General features: G+C 40.7%; 1 protein-coding gene and 1 pseudogene across 2 annotated transcripts; both read left to right on the forward strand.

The window, feature by feature from the left end:
• Nucleotides 1-13,321: 13,321 nt before the first annotated feature.
• Nucleotides 13,322-14,266, forward strand: LOC308440302 (olfactory receptor 1f45-like; the record flags this gene model as incomplete). Its single annotated transcript, XM_080942318.1, has 1 exon — nucleotides 13,322-14,266. One exon carries the CDS (start codon nucleotides 13,322-13,324, stop codon nucleotides 14,264-14,266), a length of 945 nt encoding a protein of 314 aa, XP_080798444.1.
• An 8,566-nt stretch (nucleotides 14,267-22,832) lies between these two features.
• LOC308440303 (diphthine methyl ester synthase-like) lies at nucleotides 22,833-23,677 on the forward strand (annotated as a pseudogene). The gene has a single exon. The product of its transcript is annotated as a diphthine methyl ester synthase-like (transcript).
• Nucleotides 23,678-23,891: the final 214 nt, after the last annotated feature.

Below are 23,891 nucleotides of genomic sequence, written 5' to 3' on the forward strand. Positions count from 1 at the left end.
AGGATTTCTAAATTATTGTAAGTCTTTATGTGTTAATTTTGAATTATTTTATGTATGTCCACCCCTTAGTAGCTTGACATTTCCTTAAAAACATAAAAATGTACAGCGTGCTTTGAAATTTATCTTGAAAATGACTAATAAAGTGACATGGTATCACAGGCCTAAAGTGCCAGCACCGGGGGCTGAGGAAGGAGGATCCCGAGTTTGTGGACAGCTGAGGTTATATTGTGGGATCCAGGTTACAGGATACACTGTGAGATTGTGTCTCAATAAAGAAAAGAAAATAGATTTGAAACATATGAAATATTTTTCCTAATCTTTTATTTTCATCAGATTTAATATCACCCCTGACTGTTTGTGATGGAAATGTAAATCTGATTGAAAATCAATTAAACTTCCATATTTCATAGGTCTTCTTTTTTTGGGGTAAACGATTCTCCTGTAATATTTTTCATATGTAATAGTACATTGTAATGTTCAACAATACAGACAACGCTTTACTCATGCAACATGACATGCAGAATCATTCCAGTTCACATTTTCTCAATCAAATTTAATATTAGTTTATTTTATGAATGTCAATAGAGTAAACACTTATATTTAATTTTTTATTTTTTTAATTTTCTTTTATTTTTATACTCAAGATTTTATTTCCCTCTTGATCCACCCTCCTCCTGTTACACATCTTATACCTCCTCCTTAAAATCCCTGTCCTCACAAAGATGTCCCCACCCCACCCATCCGCTAGACCTCTGAACACCCTAGGGCATCCAGTATCCTGAGTGTTAAGTACATTTTCTCTGAATAAACACAGACCTGAAAGTCTTTTGCTGTACATGTGTTGCAGGACTCATATCAGCTGCTGTATGCTGCCTGGTTGGTGATCCAAGTGTCTGAGAGATCTCAGGGTTCTAGGTTAATTCAGTATGCTGGTCCTCTCACAAGTTCACCCTCCTCCTCAACTTCTACCAGCTTTTCTTTAATTAAACCACAGGCATCGGCAGCTTCTGTTGGTTGGGTGGGTGCAAACATCTGTGTTTGACTCTTTTAGCTGCTTGTTGGGTCTTTCAGAGGGCAGTCACGATAGGTCTCTTTTGGTGAGTGGTCCAAAGCCTCAGGAATGGTGACAGGCCTTGGGGCCTCCCCTTGAGTTGGATCCCCTTTTGGGTCTTTCTCTGTACTTTCTTTTTCTCAAGCTCTTCTCCATATCCATCCCTGCAGTATTTTTTAATAGGAACAATTATGGGTCAGAATTTGACTGTGGGATTTCAACCCCATCCTTCACTCAATGCCCTGTTTTTCAGCTGAAGATGGGATCTACAAGTGACCTCTCAGGCATGTAGTGCATTACATGAAGGGGTCCCTCCCTTTGATCCCGAAGTGTTTCTCACCTCCCAGGTCTCTGGTACATTCTCAAGGGTCCTCACAATCTCCAAACCCTCAAGGCCTCCTTTTTCCATCTTCTCTGCTGGCCCTCAGGGCTTCATCCTTTTCTAACACTTTACACCAGATCACGTTCCATTTCCTCAGTCGCCTTTGCCTCCCATGTACTTCCCTCCCTTTTGCTTTGTGGTTGTTTTCTTCTCCCTCCCAAGTAAGACTGAGGCACCCTCACTTGGGACCTGCAGCTTGTTGACCTTTTTGAATTCTGTGGATTGAATCTTGGGTGTTCTGTACTTTTTGTTTTTGTCTAATAATGAGTATATACCCTGCATTTCCTCTTGGGTCTGAGTTACCTCATCCAGTGTAGGGAGCCATATTGGACTTGGAGACAAAGGGCTGCACCCTAAGATGGCGCTGGCTGCTGCCCTCTCTAACTAGTAAACACCTCAAGAGTGCATGCACCTATATCATGCCACATTACTGACCAATTATAATGATACACCTCAGCTGGTGGACAGCAGGGAAAATAAAAGGAGAGAGCCTCCCAGGCACGGGGCTCCCCCTCCACAAAAGGCATCAAGAAAGGAGTCCTGAATAAACCGCTGAGAGAAGAATCTGGCCTTGTTGCATCTTTTCCTTGCGGGATGAGGTTGGGCACGACAAATGGTGCTGAAAACCCGGGAATCGAACCAGGGGGAGCCGTGAAGATTCAGAACTCTCCAGCGGTGTCAGGAGCGGTACCGGTAAATTCCCTGGATTGGGACAATAAAGCTCCCTGGATTGGGACAATAAAGTTCCCTGGACTGGGACAATAAAGTTCCCTGGATTGGGACAATAAACAATAAAACTCCCGGTAATTTGGGGCAATAAAGCTCCCGGTAATTTGGGACTATGAAGCTCCCTGCAATTTGGGACTATAATATTCACAGTAAGTGACGATCTGAATGGATCACTTCCTAGAACTTGCACTGTTTGTACCGGTGTAGACAGTCATAGCGTTGATAGTGTTCCTCATCCCCGCAGAAGAGTGATAGACTCATTAGGCTCATTACGCTCATTAGGCTCATTTGGTCATGGTCCAAGAATCTGCACACGTAGATAAGTGTGTCCCCAACATGGGGAGTAACCAGAGCCATCCCATATGTTTGGCTCTCAGAGAATTACTAAGAGAAAGAAAAGTGAAACTAAGCGAGAAAAACATCCAAACATTTTTGTCTCGGTGTGATCTACATGCTCCATGGTTTGTGGTCTCTGGGAACCTTAACCTTCCTTGTTGGGACAAGTTAAGAAGAGACTTAGATAGGGCATATAAAGAAAACAGGTTAAAATCAGGTATGAGACCTATCTGGAAGTTGATTTGTGCCTGTCTTGAAGACAGCCGCTGTAGCGCTGCTATTAAAAACAGCCAAAAGGCACTCAGAGAATATCAAGAGAGTCAGTCAAAATCTGGTGATAGTCATAGTGAGAGAAGGGAAACAAGGCATCAAAAAAATAAAACAGCACAAAAGGATACATTGCCAAAAGACAAGACAGAAATTGCCTTGAGTCATGGGCTGCCAGGGAAAAACCTGCAAATATTAAAACAGACAGTGGTCAGGCTTATACTGCTGCAACAGCTGTTACATTCTTCAAACGAATGAAAGTCTCCACTCAAGGTCAGAACTTCTTGCAGTCAGGGCAATGCTGGAAAAGTTCCCAAGGTAAGTTGGGATGATAAGGACCACAGAGAAAAGCAGTAATAAGGTCTCAGGTATCAAGCAAGGAACTTTGCAACAGCAGCAAACCGAAAGTAAAAGATTTAGGATGTAAACTTCTCAGTCTCATCCAATTTTTCTGGCTCTTCAAGAGCTACTCTTGTCAAAAAAAAAAAAAAAAAAAAAAAAAAAGAAAGAAAGAAAGAAAACCTCAAAATGAAAAAGGGCACCCTAAAAAGGTTTTTAAATAAATGCAATACCATTGCACCCTGGTTCGCAGTCTTAGGAAGCCTAATTGTCTGGGGAAGCTGTGTTTTTCCCCAGGACCGGAGTGATCCTTTGTGGGTACCTAAACGGCTGACGAGAAAGCTGAAAGAAGACAAAGATGCAGAAACTTTTATTACTCCTAGCAATGATAACATCCGTCATGAGAGCTGAAGATGCCATCTTTTGGGGGGTGGCCAAGATCTGGCCAGTCCCCCTCCCCATTCATCCCTATTCCCCTGTTTTACCGGTTTTCTTTTCTACTAATTGTGACTCTGGCCTACCCTGCATACAACCTGACCTCTCAGCAGAGTTTTACTCTGTCACAAATTTCTCCCTTGCTGACACCTTATGCTTTACCCTAGTTAATTTTAGTACAAACTGCATTTGGCTTCACAATAGTTCCCTCCACAATTGGCTAGACCCTTTGCAATGTTCTAAGGTGCAGCTAACTTTCCGAAATGAGGCTCTGACACAGGTAACAAGCAGAACGACCTCCAGATCAGGGTCTGGCAGTAATAATACTAAAATTAACATTACTACATTGATAATGGTTGTACATGGCCTGTGCCCATCAAACAAAGGAAAAAATATTTTATAATTCCACTAAACGTAAGATTCTCCCATTCTGCCTCCCCATACAGAATTTCCCTCCTGAGCTTACCTCTTGCCAGAGCCCCATCCACAAACCAAAGCAGATAGCTCCAGGTTTTGAATTCTCCCCACCTCTAGGTAGAATGCTATTCACCTGGAATAGCACTGAAAGTACTGGATGGCCATGGTATCTATGGATTTTATCTAATGACAAGGGTGCCTTTACTACCCTAGAGCCTTTTTCTTTACTGACTACAAACAATTTTTCTATTTACAATATTTCAGCCACAAGAGACAAGAAACTCAAACTCTCAAATATAAAGTTTAATAGTTTGTATGCTGATTATACTATACGTGAGGCTGCAGTATGTCTGCAAGCCCCCTTCTTTTTCTTATTGTTTCATCGCAATAATAATTCTGATGCTCCTAATTGCAGTGCCTCCAAAACACAATACCTCCAAGCCACAACTGCAGCAGTAGCTATGACTAAAACAGTACAGACAGCTAGTGTAGTTAATAAAATTGTAGAACAGACAGCTACAGCATTGGAGACACAAAGAAAAATAGATTCTCATATAGTATCAGGTATTCTCTCTTTAAACCAAAGAGCTGATCTACTACAACATCAGCTAGATCAACTCCATCAGTTGATAACCCTCTCTTGTGTACATTCTCTAAATGGTTTGTGCATTACCCCTTATTTGGCTGAGAATTGGACCTATGATAAACACCAGTCACAGGCAATTAGTAATTATCTAAAAGGCAATTGGTCCTTGCAGGCAGAAAACCTTACTAACCAACTTTTGTTTGAAATAGTGACTCTCAATAACACAAAAGTTAGCCTTCCCACTGCTCAGTCTGTTATAAATTGGTTACAACAATTGTTCAGTTTTATTAAGGAGTGGGCATGGATGGGAGCGCTCATATCCATGCTCCTCCTGGCCTGTCTAGTATGCTATTGGTGTTTCTGTAAAATATGGTGCGAACAGCACCAAACTAAAGCGGTCATGGTACAGGCTATGCAAGCTCTTGAAAACAGCCTGTCACCAGCAGCTTGGTTAGCTGCTTTAAAAATTTAGTTTTGGACTTGGCACATGGGTTGTCAGGCCGAGCACTGCACAGAGAATAGTCGAATTCCAGCTAGACATTCTCTGGGCGGTATAACCAACTAGATGGGGGTTTCAGTGTCCTAGTGTTCCCCCCCCAGAAAAAACGACACGAGAGCTGGCCACAATATCAATGGGTGATGAGCCCAGCTGTGGTTCTGAGTAAGGCCCCTAAAATTTTGCACATGGGGAGTTTGGACCTCTGCCTCCACCCATGGAAACAATGCCAATAGAATTGTAAAGTTGTGTTACTTCTAAGCTTTGCATACAGAGTCATTAATTGAGAGAGGCTTAACTTTACAATCTCCTAAAGTAATGTCATCTGGCCCCTACCCTTTTGTCCCTGGGTTCTTGGGAGGAATGATAAACTGACCCAAGGTAGTCATACTCACTGACAGGCAACTTCCTCTAGCCCCTGACCAACCTAAGACATGGAGCCTTGAGGACGACAAAGTAATCCTGTGACGGGTAAGGCTTGGGTTCGAGAGTTCGATCCTAAGACAGAGATGGCTACATCCTGCATAACAGGCCGGTCAAATACTCCTCTGCCCAGTTTCTCCCCAGAGATCATAGTAGCTTTTTAAAAAGGAAAAAAGGGGGATATGTAGGGAGCCGTATTGAACTTGGAGACAAAGGGCCACACCCTAAGATGGCGCTGGCTTCTGCCCTTTCTAACTAGTAAACATCTCAAGAGTGCATGCACCTATATCACGCCACATTACTGACCAATTATAATGATACACCTCAGCTGGTGGACAGCAGGGAAAATAAAAGGAGAGAGCCTCCCAGGCACGGGGCTCCCCCTCCACAAAAGGCATCAAGAAAGGAGTCCTGAATAAACTGCCGAGAGAAAAATCTGGCTGTGTCGCGTCTTTTCCTTGCGGGACAAGGTTGGGCGCGACAATCCAGGATGATAATTTGTAGTTCCATCCATTGCCTGCAAAACTCAGGATTTCCTCATTCTTATTGGCTGAGTAGTACTCCATTGTATAAATGAACTACATTTCCTTATTCATTTTATTGTTGTGTTTTCATTTTCATTAAATTCTAGAAAATCCTTAATTTCTTTCTTTATTTCTTCTTTGACCATGCTATCATTTAATAGAGCATTTAGTTTCCATGTGTATATTGGCTTTTTGTTGTCTTTGTTGTTATTAAAGACCAGCCTTAGACCATGGTGATCTGATAGGATGCATGAGAGGATTTCAATCTTCTTATATTTATTTAGGCTAGTGTTGTGACTGTTGGAGAAGGTGCTGTGAGGTGCTGAGAAGAAGGTGTTTTCTTTTGTTTTAGGATGAAATGTTCTGTAAATGTCTATTGGATCCAATTGAATCATAGCCTCTGATAGTTTCACTATATCCTTGCTCAGTTGCTATTTCCATGATTTGCCCATTGATGAGAGTGGGGTGTTCAGGTCTCCCACTATTATTGTGGGGGATGCAATGTATTTTTTGAGCTTTAGTAGGGTTTCTTTTATGAATACGGGTGCTCTTCTATTTGGAGCACATATGTTAAGGATTGAAAGTTCCTCCTGACAAATGTTCCCTGTAATGAGAAAAAAGTGTCCTTCCTTGTCATTTTTGATAACTTTTAGTTGAAAATCTACTCTATTCGATATTAGAATGGCCACTCCAGCTTGCTTCATGGGGCCGTTTGCTTGGAAGGTTTTTTCCCAACCTTTTACTCTGAGATAGTGTCTGTCTTTGTCTCTAATATGAGTTTCCTGTATGCAGCAAAATGCTAGATTCTGTTTATGTATCCAGTCTGATAGCCTATATGTTTTTATTGGGGAATTGATTCCATTTATGTTAACAGATATTAAGGAATAGTGGTTGATATTTCCTGCTATTTTTGCTTTTAGAGGTAGAATTGTGCCTGTGTGTCTTTCTTCTTTTGGTTTTCTTGCTTAGGTATTTTCTTGTTTTTATTAGGATGTAGTTTCCTTCCTTGTATTGGGTTTTCCACCTATACTTCATTGTAGTGCTGGATTTGTGGTCAGATATTGTATAAATTTAGTTTTGTCCTGGAAAATCTTGGTCTCTCCATCTATGGTGATTGAGGTTTTTGCTGGGTATAGCAGCCTGGGCTGACACTTGTGTTCTCTTAGGGTCTGCATGATGTCTGACCAGGATCTTCTAGCTTGCATAGTCTCTGTTGAGAAGTCCGGTGTGATTCTGATTGGTCTGCATTGATATGTTACATGACCTTTTTGCCTTTCTGCTTTTAGTATTCTTTCTTTGTTTTGAACACTTGGCGTTTTGACTATTACGTGTTGGGAAGAATTTCTTTTCTGGTCCAGTCTATTTGGAGTACTGTGTGCTTCTTTTGTGCTTATGGTCATCTCATTCTTAAGGGTAGGGAAATTTTCTTCTACAATTTTGTTGAAGATATTTACTGTGCCTCTTAGTTGATGTTCTTCACCCTCTTCTATTCCTATTATACTTAGGTTTGGTCTTCTCATTGTGTCCTGGGTCTCCTGGATATTTTTGGTTAGGAGCTTTTTGGTTTTTGCATCTTCTCTGACTGTTTTGTCTATGTTGCCTTTGGCCCCTGAGATTTTCTCTTCCATCTCTTGTAGTCTGTTGGAGATGCTTGCATCTGTGACTCCTGATTTCTTCTTTAGGTTTTCTACCTCCAGGGTTGTCTCTTTTAGTGTTTTCTTTATTATTTCCATTTCCATTTTAAATTCCTTCTTCAATTCCTTCATCACTTTGGTTCTATTTCTTCTAGTTCTTTGATTTCTTTGAGTGTTTTTCTTGTTTCATTTTTAAAATCTTCTATTTCTTTACGCTTTTCCTCCTGTTTTTGTTTAACTATCTCTATCATCATCTTGAGGTATGATTTTGGGTCTCAGTCTTCTTTTTCTGGACTGTTTGGCATTCCGCTGTTTGCTTTGATGGGAGAGCTGGGTTCTGGTGTTGCCAGATTGTCTTGGTTTCCATTGGGTAAGTTTTTTCACTTTTCTCTTGCCATCTTGTTGTCTGTCATTATACGTGGTCTTGTCAGTGATTGGTTCCCATCTCTCCCATGTACCTGGCCTGTGTCCCTGATTCTCTGCTGTTCTTGGTGGCAGATGGCCTGAGCACTTCTTTCACACACAAGTGCCCTCCGGGTAGAAACTGCAACCCTATGGCAGAGTTCCTGCTCCCCTCAACCACTGGGGAGGGTTGCTTTTGGCGCACTCGTCCCAGACCTCTCTGCACCCCGGCTACTCTGAGTGCAGTCTCACCAGACCTGTATCCCTGAATTGAAGTCTACTTGATCATGGTGAATGATGGTTTGATGTGTTCTTGGATTCAGTTTGCAAGAATTTTATTGAGTATTTTTCCATTGATGTTCATAAGAAAGATTGGTCTAAAGTTCTCTTCCCTTGTAAGATTTTTGTGTGCTTTAAAAATTAGAGTAATTATCATTTCAAAGAATGAGTTGGGTAGTGTTCCTTCTGACTCTATCTTGTAGAGTAGTTTGGAGAGTATTGATATTAGGTCTTCTATGAAGGTCTGATAGAATTTGGCACTGAACGAATCTGGCCCTGGGCTTTTTTTTTTTGTTTGTTTTTGGAGGGGGGAGGCTTTTGATGAATGCTTCTATTTCTTTAGGTGTTATGAGATTGTTTAGATGGTTTATCTGATCCTGATTTAACTTTGGTATTTGGTATCTGTTTAGAAATTTATCCATTTCCTCCAGATTTTCCAGTTTTTTTTTTTTTTTTTTTTTTTTTTTTTTTTTTGAGTATAGGTTTTTGTAGTAGTATCTGGAGATTTTCTGAATTTCCTCAGTTTCTGTTGTTATGTCTTCCCTTTCCTTTCTGATTTTGTTAATTTGGATACTCTCTCTGTGCCCTCTAGTAGTCTGGCTAAGGGTGTATCAATCTTGTTGATTTTCTGAAAGAACCGTTCCTGGTTTTGTTGATTTTTGTATTGTTGTTTTTGTTTCTACTTGGTTGATTTCAGCTCTGAGTTTGATTATTTCCTGCCATCTTCTCCTCTTGGGAGTATCTGCTTCTTTTTGTTCTAGAGCTTTCAGCTGTGCTATCAAGTTGTTAGTGTATGTTCTCTCCAGTTTCTTTTTCGAAGGACTTCTAGCTATGAGTTTTCCTCTTAGTACTGCTTTCATTGCATCCCATAGGTTTGGGTATGCTGTGATTTCATTTCATTACATTCTAAAAAGTCCTTAATTTCTTTATTTCTTCTTTGAACATACTCTCACTGAGTAGAACATAGTTTAGCTTCCATGTATATGTGGGCTTTTCTTGTTATTAAAGACCAGCCTTAGTCCATGGTAATCTGATAGGATGTATGGGAGCATTTCAATCTTCTTATATCTATTGAGGCTTTTGTGACCGACTATATGGTCAATTTTAGAAAAGGTGCCATGAGGTGCTAAGAAGAAGGTGTATTCTTTTGTTTTAGGATGAAATGTTTTGTAGATGTCTGTTAATTCCAATTGGTTCATTACATCTGCTACTTTCACTGTGTCTCTGTTCAGTTTCTGCTTCCATGATCTGTCCATTGATAAGAGTGGAGTGTTCAAGTCTCCCACTATTATTGTGTGAGGTGAAATATATGTTTTAAGCTTTAGTAAGGTTTCCCTTATGAATATGGGTGCTCTTGTATTTGGAGCATATATATTTAGGATTGAGAATTCATCCTGATAGATTTTTCCTGTAATGAGTAAAAAAATGTCGTTTCTTATCTTTTTTGGTAACTTTTGGTAGAAAATCTATTTTATTCAATATTAGAGTAGCTACTCCAGCTTGTTTCTTGAGGCCATTTTCTTGGAAAGTTTTTTCCCAGCCTTTTACTCTGAGATAGTGTCTGTCTTTGTCTCTGAGATGAGTTTCCTGTATGCAGCAAAATGCTGAATTCTGTTTATGTATCCAATACCATAGTCTCTTTATTGGGGAATTGAGTCCATTTGCGTTAATAGATATTAAGGAATAGTGATTGTTATTTCCTGTTATTTTTGTTGTTAGATGTAGAATTATGTCTGTGTGTCTTTTTTCTTTTGGTTTCTTGCTTAGTTATTTTCTTGCTTTTTTAGGGTATAGTTTCCCTCCTTGTGTTGGGTTTTCCATCTATTATCTATGATTTGTGTTCAGATATTAAATTTAGTAATTTTAGTTTTGTAAATTTAGTTTTGTCCTGGAATATCTTGGTCTCTCCATCTATTGTAATTGAAAGTTTTGCTGGATATAGTAACCTGGGCTGGCATTTGTGTTCTATTAGAGTCTATTAGATCCTCTAGCTGTCATAGCCTCTGTTGAGAAGTCTGGTGTAATTCTAATTGGTCTGCCTTTATATGTTACATGCTCTCTTTCCCTTACTGCTTTTAGTATTCTTTGTTTTGAACATTTGGTGTTTTGACTATTATGTGTTAGGAAGAATTTCTTTTCTGGTCCAATCTATTTGGAGTTCTGTAGGCTTCTTGGAGTTCATGTATGTTCATGGTCATCTCATTCTTAAGGGTAGGGAAGTTTTCTTCTAAGATTTTGTTGAAGATATTTATTGTGCCTTTTAGTGGATATTCTTTGCCCTCTTCTACACCTATTATCCTTAGGTTTGTTCTCATTGTGGATATCCTGGGCATTTTGGGTTAGAAGCTTTTTGGTTTATTCATCTTCTCTGACTGTTTTGTCTGTGTTTTCTATGTTGTCTTCTGCCCCTGAGATCCTCTCTTCCATCTCTTGTAGTCTGTTGGTAATGCTTGCATCTGTAACTCCCTTTTTTTTTTTCTTTTTTAGGTTTTCTATCTCCAGGGTTGTCTCTTTTTGTGTTTTCTTTATTGTTTCTATTCTGTTTTCAATTCCATTATCTGTTTGGTTGTGTTTTCCTGTAGTTCTTTGGGTGATTTCTTCTTGTTCTCCTGCAATTGTTTAAGAGAGTTATTCACACGCTTCTCAAAGACCTCCGTCATTATTGTGATGTATAATTTCAGGTCTAAGTCTTGTTTTTCTGGAGTGTTTGGCATCCACTACTTGCTGTGGTATGAGGGCTGGGTTCTGGTGTTGCCAGGTTGTCTTGGTTTCTGTTGCTTAAGTTCTTTCACTTTCTCCTTTGTGGATCTGAGGGCCCATGGGCTCAGGAAGAAATTTGCTTCTGAGTGTTCAGATTTGTGGACAAGCAGTGAGTTCTGGTGGCAGTGACTCAGCTCTGTCTTTGTGGGTTCAGGTGTGGGAGCTCTTGTAAGGCTGTTCTGGGAGCTCAGTCCTCTGCCCACAGGTCTTGAGTCCTACTTGCAGAGACCTGGCTCTTTCTCTAGGCCAAAAAGGACCCTTTTCCAGAGAGCACAGCACTCTTTGTTCTCTGAGAACTCCCGGTGTGACCTCCCTGGGCCTATGTGTCAGGCTCACCTCTGGTCCAGGTGTAAAAGCACCTGTGGAGCTGATCATCCAGCACCGCCTTTCCAGGACAAATCCCAAGACCAGATGACAGAGGCCAAGCCCTCACTGTGGGCTAAAAAGTACCCTTTTCTCAAAAGCACAGCACTCTCTGCATCCTGAGAACTCCCGGCACAACTTCACCAGGCCTGTGCCCTAGGCTCTCTGCTGGTCCAGTAGGAAAAGAGCCTGTGCATCTGGTCTGCAAGCACATCCTTTCTGGGCAGATCTTGATTCCCACTGACAGGCCTCACTGTGGGATGGAAAGGACCTTTTTTTTCACAAAAATTGCAAAGCTCTCTCTGTGCTCTGGGTACTCACAGCATGGCCACACTGTGCCTGTGCCCCAGGCTCCCTGCTGGTCCAGGTGGAAAAGGATGCTGTCATGTTTATCAACCCTTTCCCAGGCTGAGCTGAGGAAGACATGGCTTTTACTGCTTGACGCTAACTGGGAATTAAGCCTTCATTTATCTTGTCACTAGAAGTTCTTCAAATCCTGAACTCAACAGTCAGTAGGACTTTCCTCAGCTGCCTCCACTCCTCTCTGTGTGTTTGCAGGTTTTGTTGTCATCTCTTAGAATTTTGCTTGTTCAGCTGTGAACTGAGTGGAATAAGCTTGTAAGCTTCTGAATGAACATGACCAGGACACAAAGGATGTCCCCATGCCAGGTTTAAAGTCCTGTCATAATTTGTCTCTGGGGATGGGATGGGAGGTATAAAGAAAGCAGAAAGCTGGACTCAAGAGCCTATAGATTTCAGAAGTGCACACATCACTGTGGGATGGGAAGACTTCATCCCCAAGGATGTGGGACTCTGAGCACGGGTCTTCTTCAGCCATGTAGGACTACACATTCTTCCATCTATGTATTCTCTTATTAAACTTTACACTGGACATTTTGAATGATGGAACCTGACCCTGTAATGCCAGTTAAGTAAGGGAGTACCTCTAAACAAATGTGCCATAGCCCTATGTAGTAAGTGGTCAAATGTACAGAAGAGAGAAAGTCCCCTAAGATTAGTGCCATATCATCATCTTCTGTGCTCAGAGGAAGAAGAATGGGACTGCTTCTTCAACTCTACAGGCTTACATCAGACTGAGGAAATTCTCTCTGGGACTTAACTGCACACAGTTTGCTTCATCCCCAAGTTCTTGCTCAATAATAGATGCTATGTTCTATCCCTGTTGGTCAAGAGGGAATGAGAGCTGGCTTATACAACTACTTTCTGCTAGTTCTTAATGAGATACCCAGGGATTCTTTCTCCAGTGGGAATTCATGCTACAGCAAATACCTGTCAAATTCTCCCAGACCTCCTTCTGACACAGAGGGCTCTTGTGTTGATTGTCACTCTTCATCTTCTCTGGACCTTGCTATCTTCCAAAGTCTTTTCCATCATTAAATTAAGAAACACTATTGACCAACAACTCCATGGTAAAATAATAGAACTGGCCAATCCAGGTATTTTCAGGGTAGTAGAGATGCCAATGTTTCTTCTGCAACAAGTGCTGCTCATTCTCTCCCACAGAGGGGGCAGCAGCAGGTGTCAGAGATTCACCATTTGGAGCTTGTGACCAATACAATAACAGATGGCTTCTATTTTCTTTTAAGCTTCTAAGGACTGTGAGGAAGTCTGGAAATGTTACAAGATACAGGTAAGAGTAGAGTATGTTAATGAATGCCTTTATGTTATTTCCAAAAAAAAGAAAAAAAACCAAGAATGTATCTCGGGGTAACCAACATGACCTAAACCTGTGATGTGTAAATTGAGTGTGTGAAAAATAGGAGTGAATCGTGTTTCAGAAGCTCTAAGAAGGATTAATGTGAACCTGGTTGTAGCATCTAAACCTGAAGATGGCCTTCTGACCTCTGCTACTTCTTTCTGTAGCTGGGCTCACACTCATGAACAGCATCAACCAGTCGAGTGTTTCTGAGTTTCTCCTCCTGGGACTCTCCAGACAGCCTGAACAGCACCTGCTCCACCTGCTCTTCCTCATCATGTACCTGGCCACTGTCCTGGGAAACCTGCTCATCATCCTGGCCATCAGCACAGACTGTCACCTGCACAAGCCCATGTACTTCTTCCTCAGGAACCTCTCCTTGGTGGATGTCTGCTTTTCCTCTACTACTGTCCCCAAGTTATTTGCCAACTACATACTTGGGAATCAGACCATTTCCTTCTCTGGGTGTCTCACACAGTTATATTTTATGTGTGTGTTTGGTGATATGGACAATTTCCTGTTGGCTGTGATGGCCTATGACCGATTTGTGGCCATATGTCACCCTTTACACTACACCACAAAGATGACTCAGAAGCTCTGTGCTCTTTTTGTTGCTGGGTCATGGGTGGTATCCAACATGAATTGTCTGTTGCACACACTGCTCATGGCTCGACTCTCCTTCTGTGGAAACAACATCATCCCTCACTTCTTCTGTGATATAACTCCCCTCCTGAAACTCTCCTGCTCAGACACACATCTCAATGACCTGATGCTTCTTACAGAGGGAGCTGTGATCATGGTCACCCCATTTGCCTGCATCCTCATCTCCTACATCCACATCACCTGTGCTGTCCTGAGAATCTCATCCACTAGAGGAAGATGGAAAGCCTTCTCCACCTGTGGCTCACACCTGGCTGTGGTCTGCCTCTTCTATGGCACCATCATCGCTGTGTATTTCAACCCTTCATCCTCTCACTCAGCTGGGAAGGATATGGCAGCTTCCATGATGTACACAGTGGTGACCCCCATGCTGAACCCTTTCATCTACAGCCTGAGGAACAGGGACATGAAAGAGGCTTTAAGAAAAATGCTTACCATGAGATTTCCATTTAAGCAGAAATGTTAAAATTGTAGAATATCACAGAAGAAACTGTCTAAGAATCTTTACTGTTTTGTCATATATCTGGAACTTAGCACTTGTCTTTTGTAAGGAACGCATCTAATATCTCTACCATATACAGATAACAGGATACAAATCCTTTAGATGAAAGAATAAAAAACTGTTTAACAAATGTTGTTATTTGTATTGTTATGTCGATGACTTGGCAGACTGCACTATGAGCTCACTGCACAATTGTGGAGAAGATTGAGGAGTCTCAATGGGACAACACTGGTGACTAATGGTAAGGTCATAACCGTGTCAGATGTTGTCAGAATGGGGAGTTGGCTCCTGCTACAGATGGCAAGGGGTTTCTGGATTGAGAAAATTCTGAATAACTGTCTTTATGCAGTTCACTCACTTCACTACAAGACTGGACTCTAATGGGCCAGGCTGCAGCAGCCACACACTCACCATATTCAGGGCAATAGGTGAGCTGCTATTCTGTTGGTATCAGTAGATCCTCTGCTCCTGTGTTCAGTTGTGATTGCAGCATCTTGTGCTTCACTGCATCAGAGACCTGTCTGCTACTGACTTTCTTTATGATGCTCCACGTCCCTTGCAGAGAGTCAGCACACAACTGGGAGTATCAGGGTCACCTCTGGGAAACCAGATCTTTTCATCTTTCTTACCACAGAGACACCAACATGAGAAGATCTCACTGGAATTAATATTCAACATTATATTATATAACATCTAACATTAAGCAGGAAATTGGTCAATCTAATAAAAATGAACTGTGCCTTCTATAACTCTGGTCTACAGACATTTCAGTCCTTCTGCCTTCTTTTCCTGCCTCTGCCCAGGTTTGCTGGTGTTCTTGTATAGCTACTGTTTTGTTGTTTTTATTGGTGTTTTTTGTTGTTTTGTAAAAGACTGTCTGCTAATTGCACCTAGCTGTCCTGGAACTTTCACTTACTAAAAATTTATACATTGAATTTTAATTTTTATTTCATAGTAAAACTTTTTTTCTTTTTTTCCTCATTTTTAATTAGATACTCTGTATTTACATTTGAGATATTATCCCTTCCTCCCACCCTGCACTCATTCCCCCTCCACATTTCACAAAAGGTGCACTCCCTCCTAATCACCCTCTCTACCCCATTGCCTTGTCATTCCCCTACATTGTGAAAGCATGCCCTCCCTGGACCAAGGGCCTCTTCTCACATTGATGCGGGACACTGATATCTTCAGCTATATGTGCAACTGGATCAATAGGTCTCACAATGTGTGCTCAAAGGTTGGTGTTTCAGTTCAAGGGAGTTTTGGAGGGTTTGGTTGGTTGATAACGTTGTTATTCCCTTGATGTTGCAACATCTTTCAGTTCCTTCACTCTTTTATTTAACACCTTCATTGGGGTCTCCATGTTCAGCTTGATGATTAGCTTGCAAGCATTCTCAGCTGTATCTATATGACTCTGATGTAGTCCCTGAGGAGGCATCTCTATCTGGTTTCTGCCAGTAGGTACTTCTTGGAATCAGCTACAGTGCTTGGATTGGTGGCTGCATATATGGTGCATCCCTGGGTAGGGCGGCTTCTGAATGATCTTTTCTTCATTCCCTGTTTTTCTATTTGACCTTGCATTTCCCCATGTGAGTGTTTTGTTCTCTCTTCTAAGAAGGACTGAGGCATCCCCCATTTTGGCCTTTCTACTTTTTGAGGTTTGTGATGTTTGCGAACTGCTCCTTGGCTACTCAGAGCTTTCTGGGGGCTAGTATCCACTTATCAGTGAATGGTTACCATGTGACTAGTTTACCTCACTCAGGATGATAGTCTCTAGTTCCATCCATTTACCTACAAATTTCTTGAGGTCATTGTTTCTAATAGCTAAGTAGTACTGCATTGTGTAAGTGTACCACACTCTATGTATTCATTCCTCTGTTGAAGAACATCTGGGTTCTTTCAAGCTTCTTGGTATTATAAAAAAGGCTGCTATTGTGGAGTATGTGTCCTTGTTATATGTTGAAGCATCTTTGGGGTATATGCCCTGGAGTGAAAGAGCTGGGTTTTCAGGTAGCACTATGTCCAATTGTCTGCTGAACTGCCAGACTGATTTCCAGAGTGATTGTACCAGCTTACAATACCACCAACAGTAGAGGAGTGTTCCTCTTTGTCCACATCTTCACTAGCATCTGCTGTCAACTGAGTTTTGGATCTTAGTCATTCTAACTGGTGTGAAGTGGAATCTCAGGGTTGTTTTGATTTGCATTTCCCTGATAACTAAGAATATTGAACATTTTTATGTGTTTCTCAACCATTCGATATTCCTCAGTTGAGAATTCTTTGTTTAGCTCTGCACTCCATTTTTAATGGGATTATTTGATTCTCTAGAGTTTAGCTTCGTGAGTTCTTTGTATATATTGGATACTAGCCCTCTATCAGATGTAGGATTGGTAAAGATCCTTTCCCAATCTGTTGGCTGCCGGTTTGTCTTCTTTACAGTGTTCTTAGCCTAACAGAAGCTTTGCAATTCATAGGGTCCCATTTGTCAATTCTTGATCTTAGAGCATAAGTCATTAGTGTTCTGTTCATGAAATTTTCCCCTGTGCCTATGTGTTCTAAGCTCTTCCCCAATTTCTCTTCTAATAGTTTCAGTGTAACTGGTTTGATGTGGGGGTCTTTGATCCACTTGGATGTGTGTTTTGTACAAGGAGATAAGAAAGAACCAATTTGCATTGTTCTGCATGCTGGCTGCCAGTTGAAACAACACCATTTGTTAAAGAGGCTGTCCTTTTTCCATTGAATGTTTTTAGCTCCTTTGTCAAAGATCAAGTGACAATAGGTGTGTGGGTTTATTTATGGTTCTTTTTTTTTCCACTGATCTATCTGCCTATCTCTGTACCAATACCAAGCATTTTTTGTCACAATTGTTTTGTAATGTAGCTTGAGATCAGAGATGGTGATTCCTAGAGAAGTATTTTTATTGTTGAGAATAGATTTTGCTATTCTAGGTTTTTCATTATTCCAGATGAATTTGCAAATTGCTCTTTCCAACTCTATGAAGAATTGAGTTAGAATTTTGATGGGAATTGCATTGAATCTGTAGATTTCTTTTGGCAAGATAGCCATTTTTACAATCTTGATTCTTCTAATCCATGAGCATGGGAGATCTTTCCACCTTTTGAGATCTTCAATTTTCTTCTTTATAGACTTGATGCTCTTGTCATACAGATCCTTGACTCTTTTGGTTAGGGTCACTCCAAGGTATTTTATAGTCTTTGTGGCTATTGTGAACAGTATCGATTCTCTAATTTGTTTCTCAGCCTGTTTATCCTTTGAGTAGAGGAAGGTGGTTGATTTGTTTGAGTTAATTTTATATCCAGTCACTTTGCTAAAGTTGTTTATTAGCTGTAAAAGTTCTCTAGTGGAATTTTTGAGATCACTTAAGTATACAATCATGTCATCTGCAAATAGTGATATTTTGACTTCTTCCTTTCCAAAGTGTATCCTTTTGACTTCTTTCTGTTGTCTAATTGCTCTGGTCAGGAATTCCAGTACAATATTGAATAGTTAGGAGGAGAGTAGGCAGCCTTGTTTAGTCCCTGATTTTAATGGGAGTGCTTCAAGTTTCTCTCCATTTAGTTTGATGTTGGCTACTGATTTGCTGTATATTGTTTTCACTGTGTTTAGGTATGGATCTCAGATTCCTGATCTTTCCAAGACTTTTGTCATGAAGAGGTGTTGAATTTTCTCAAATGCTTTCTCACCATCTAAAGAGATTATTGTGCATTTTTCCCTTTGAGTTTGTTTATATGGTGAATTATGTTGATGGATTTCCATATTTTGAAACATCCCTGCATCCCTGGGATTAAGTCTACTTGATCATGGTGGATGATTGTTTTGATGTGTTCTTGGATTCAGTTTGCAAAAATTGTATTCAGTATTTTTGCATCAGCTTTCACAAGAGAAATTTATCTGAAGTTCTCTTCCTTTGTAGTATCTTTGAGTGGTTTAGGTATGAGCATAATTGTGGCTTCAAAAATGAGTTGAGTAGTGCTTCTTCTGTTTCTATTTTGTGGAATGGTTTGGAGAGAATTGGTATTAGGTCTACTGTAAAAGTCTTACAGAATTCTGCACTAAACCTATCTGGTCCTGGGCTTTTTTTTTTGGGGGAGAGGGGGGGCTTTTGATGACTGCTTCTATTTCTTTGGTTGTTATGGGACTGTTTAGATGGTTTATCTGATCCTGATTCAACTTTGATACCTGGTATCTGTCTAGGATTTTGTGCATTTCCTCCAGATTTTCCAGTTATGTTGAGTATAGGCTTTTGTAGAAAGATCTGAACATTTTTTGAATTTCCTCAGTTTTCATTTTTATGTCTCCCCTTTCATTTCTGATTTTGTTAATTTGGATACTCCCTCTGTGCCCTCTGGTTAGTCTGGCTGAGATAAATTGATCTTGTTGATTTATTCAAAGAATCAGCTCCTGGTTTTGTTGATTCTTTGTATAGTTATTTTTGTTTCTATTTGGTTGATTTCTACTCTGAGTTTGATTATTTCATGCTGTCTACCCTCTTGGGTGTATCTGCTTCCTTTGGTTCTAGAACTTTCAGGTGTGCTGTCAAGTTGCTAGTCTATGCTTTCTTCAGTTTCTTTTTGGAGGCACTCAGACCTATGAGTTTTCCTCTTAGTACTGCTTTCATTGCATCCCATAAGTTTGGGTACATTGGGCTTTCATTTTTGTTAAATTTTAAAAACTCTTTAATTTCTTTCTTTATTTCTGCCTTGACCATGTTATCATTGAGTAGAGCATTGTTCAGCTTCCATGTGTATGTGGGCTTATGTTGTTTTTGTTGTTTTTAAAGACAAGCCTTAGTCTGTGGTGATCTGATGCATGAAAGTATTCCGATCTTCTTGTATGTGTTGAGGCCTGTTTTGTGACCAACTATGTGGTCAATTATGGAGAAGGTGTCTTGAGGTGCTAAAAAAAAAAAGTATATTCTTTTGGTTTAGGATGAAATGTCCTGTAGATGTCTGTTAATTCCAATTGGTTTATAACCTCTGCTAGTTTCACTGTGTCTCTGTTCAGTTTCTGCTTCTATGATCTGTCCATTGATGAGAGTGGGGTGTATGCTTTCTTTTATGAATGTGGGTGCCCTTGTGTTTGTAGCGTAAATGTTCAAGATTGAGAGTTTATCTTGAGAGATTTTTTTCCTGTGATGAGTCAAAAGTGCCCTTCCTTATCTTTTTTGATAACTTTTCATTGAAAAATCTATATTCTTTTATATTAGAATAGCTACTCCAGCTTGTTTCCTGAGACCATTCGCTTGGAAGTTTTTTTCCCAGCATTTTACTCTGAGATAGTGTCTGTCTTTGTCTCTGAGATGAGTTTCCTGTGTGCAGCAAAATGCTGGATCCTGTTTATTTATCCAGTCTGATAGTCTATGTCTTTTTATTGGGGAATTGGGTCCATTGATGTTAAGAGATATTAACGAATAGTGATTGTTGTTTCCTGTTATTTGTGTTGTTAGAGGTAAACTTATGTTTGTATACTTTTCTCCTTTTGGTTTTCTTGCATGTTGGATTTTTCCATCAACTATCCTTTGTAGGACTGAATTTGTGGTCAGATATTGTGTAAATTTGCTTTTGTCCTGGAATATCTTGGTTTCTCCATCTATGTTAATTGAGAGTTTTGCTGGATATAGTAGTCTGAACTGGCATTTGTGTTCTCTTAGTGTCTGTATGACATCTGTCCAGGATCTTCTAGCTTTCATACTCTCTGTTGAGAAGTCTGGTGTAATTCTGGTTGATCTGACTTTATATGTTATATATATGTTATATACTTATCCTCTTTTCCTTACAGCTTTTAGGATTCTTTCTTTGTTTTGAACATTCCATGTTTTGATCTTTATGTGTTGGGAGGAGTTTCTTTTCTGGTCCAATCTATTTGGAGTTCTGTAGGCTTCTTGCATGTTCATGGTCATCTCGTTCTTTAGGGTAGGGAAGTTTTCTTCTACGATTTTATTGAAGATATTTACTGTGCCTTTTAGTTGGGGGTCTTTGCCCTCTTCTATTCCTATTATCTTTAGGTTTTGTTTTCTCATTGTGTCCTGGATATTCTGGGTGTTTTGGGTTAGGAGCTTTTTTGTTTTTGCATCTTCTCTGACTGTTGTGTCAATGTTTCCTATGTTGTCTCTGCCCCTGAAATCATCTCTTCCATCTCTTGTAGTCTGTCGCTGATGCTTGCATATATGACTCCTGATTCCTTTCTTAGGTTTTCTATCTCCAAGGTTGTCTTTTTGTGTTTTCTTTATTGTTTCTATTTCCGTTTTCAATTTCTTCACTTGTTTGGTTGTGTTTTCCTGTACTTCTTTGAGTGATTTTTGGGTTTCCTCTTTAAGGGCTTCTATTTGTTTATCTGCATTCTCTTATAATTGTGTAAGGGAGTTATTCATGAACTTCTCAAAGATCTCCATCATCATCATGAGGTGTGATTTCAAGTCTAAGTCTTGTTTTCCTGGTGTGTTTGGCAATTCACTACTTGCTGTGGTGGAAAAGCTGGGTTCTGATGTTGCCAGGTGACTTGGTTTTTATTGCTTAGGTTATTTTGCTTTCCTCTTGCCATCTTTTTATCTGGGATTATAGGTGATCTTGTTGTCTCTGACTGGAGCCTGTCTCTCCTGTGTTCTCTTAGTGTCTGTAAGAACATGGTCTGAGGAACCATGGGCTCAGGAAGGAGATTGCTTCTGGGTGTTTGGATCTTTGTAGGCAAACAATGAGTTATGATGGCAGTGACTCCGTTCTGACTCTGTGGGCTCAGGTGAGAGAGTACTTGAGAGGCTGTTCCGGAACTCAGCTGTCTAGGGGCAGGTCCTGAGTCCTGATGGTGGTCACCCGGCCCTGAATAAGGGCCTGAAAGGTCACAGTCCCAGAGTGCAATGCCCTATCTTCCCTCTGAGAGCTCCAGGCATTCCCTCCCCTGACAGCCAGTAGGGAGTGTGGCAGGTTCCCTATGGGCTCTGGTGGACAAGGGCTTGCAAGGCTGTTCTGGGGGCTCAGCCATCTGCGGTCTGATGCTAAATCTTGATCCATAGTGAAACATTTAAGGTTAGTGGCTGTAACTTGATTTTGTTGATCTTGTGTATTTTTATTTCTAAGGCTTTCTTTTTCAACTGCAATGAAAATTTTCATTTATTTGGTTTTATCTTTTCCTTTTGGTTTTTCTTTTTCTCTCTCCCTTTCCTCCTCTCTCCCTTTCTCTCTTTGTTCCTTCCTTTCTTCCACACCAAGTTTAACTTGCTTTCCCATGTACTCTGAGGTGTGGCCTACACTGGAGGGTGGTTGAGTTAAAGAGGCTGCTTTCTTAAAGAAAATTGACCCTTCCTTTCCTAGTGACTAACACTGCAAACAGCTCCCCAGCTAGCGACAAGCAGTGAAACTTCACACCCACTTCCTCTGTGCTTGTGTCTAGCTTCTGCTCACACCTGTCATATATGTTGTCACTCTGCTGTGAGCTCATGTGTACAGCAGGGCCCAGAAGGCATCTTCCACCTCCAGTTCTTATGTAGTTTATGGCTAAAGATGGTAGGACTTCTAAGATGTATAGATGATAGTTATCATGCGAATGTGAAACATCTTCAGACATTGTTTCTATAAGCAATTTCCCACTATTTCCTGCCCATTTCCTCTAGAGTCCTGTTCTGTGTGTGTCTGGCAGCACTGTCTGCCTTCATCCTCTGTCCCTTGTCCTCCATTCTTCCTTCCTCTCTGAGCCTCAGCTTGCACTGTGTCTTCCTCTGTCTTCTGGTTTGCTCACTCTTTCTTCCTCAGGTTAAACTCTGCTGAGGCCTCTGATGAGCTGTTTGTTAGGATCAGGATCTTCCTGATTTCCTAACCTCCACCTGACCCCTGCTTTCTCACATTTCCTCTTTCCTGAGTCTCTGTTTGATGTGACATTTTCTCAAACCATCCTTTAGTTCTATTTTACACTTGCTGCAAGTTGTTTGTTTACCGTGAATAATTTCAGGTTAGGATGCATGTCTGCCAGCTTGTTCTACATAGTGAGTTCCAGGACAGGGGACTGTGTAGAGACCCTGTCTCTGGGAGAGAGACAGAGAGACAGAGACAGAGAGACCATTATATAAATATTGATATTTATATGTGTGTGTATACATATCACAATATTGATGGTTCAAATAAGGAAATTTTTATTTTGAAGCTATAGAAAATTTATTTTATTACTAATTTGATGTTTTATCTTCTCATGAACATATGTGTCATCCAATAGTGAAGCAGGAAAAAGGTTAAAAAAAAGAAAATGTCTTCTTCAATCCCAGTATCCTGCAGGCCAATTGCACTCTTTATCACTTTCTGTCATATTCATGTGAATGGGCTCACACAATTTTATTCAAATAGTAGTCTAATCTAAGCCTTCAAAAGTTACTTTATAAAACAGGATTTTGAGATTTGTCTCCATGATGGATGGGCACATCGTTTGGGGTCTGCAATTACTGAAAGACTGCAGTAAGACTTTGAGGGGCGTTAGCGAATCACCTACGAGTCTCTAAGCGGTCTACTCCTCCCTGGAGTTAGGGATGCTTTACTTGATCATCTTGTGCCTGGGAGATGCCAAGGACATCACAGTCAAGGGCCTGAAAGTTGTGAGACACTGCAGCCATGTGTATCTGGAAGCCTAAACCTCAGTCCTGATTGTAGGGAAGGAAGCCCTGGAAGAGGTTTAGGAAAGAAAATTGATACTTGCTGACAGAGAAGAAGTAGAACAAGAAGCAGATAATATTTTTAAGGATGCAGGTGTCAGTGATGTTGCATTCCTTGTGGTTGGTGATCCATTTGGGGCTACAACACACAGTGATCTTATTCTGACAGCAACAAAGTTGGGCATCCCTTATCAAATTATTCACAATGCCTCCATAATGAACGCTGTAGGCTGCTGTGGTTTACAGTTGTACAAGTTCGGAGAAAACATTTCTATTGTTTTTTGGATGGACACTTGGAGACCAGAGAGCTTCTTTGACAAGGTGAAGAAGAACAGAGAAAACAGCATGCACACTCTGTGCTTACTTGATATCAAAGTGAAGGAGCTGTCTCTGGAGAACCTCATCAGGGGAAGAAAGATTTATGAGCCTCCTCGTTACATGAGTGTGAACCAGGCAGCACAGCAACTTCTAGAGATTGTTCAAAATCAGAGAGCACGTGGGGAAGAACCAGCAATCACCGAGGAGACACTCTGTGTGGGCTTAGCCAGAGTTGGAGCTGAAGACCAGAAAATTGCAGCAGGCATTTGCAGCAAATGTGTACAGTGAGCTTGGGAGAACCATTGCATTCTTTGGTCATTACAGGGGGCAACCTGCACCCTCTAGAGATGGAAATGCTAAGTCTCTTCTCTATACTGGAATCCCAGGGGATTGATGGACCCTGAACATGGACATTTTCTGTTGCCTCACAATAATTTCTGTTAGATTGGGGGTGTGATGTTTATATGACAAGTGGCATGGTTCTGTCATTTATGAAGAAAATGTAACAGAAATGACCGAGAAGAAGCAGATTGAGCGACAGCATTTGGTTTCCTGTGCCAGCTTCCCCCATCCCATTGTGAGCTGCCATTGTCCTCAGTTGCTACTTGTTGGGGTGCA

The sequence above is a fragment of the Micromys minutus genome (genome assembly GCF_963924665.1).
Source record: "Micromys minutus genome assembly, chromosome: 31".
Taxonomy (NCBI): Eukaryota; Metazoa; Chordata; class Mammalia; order Rodentia; family Muridae; genus Micromys; species Micromys minutus.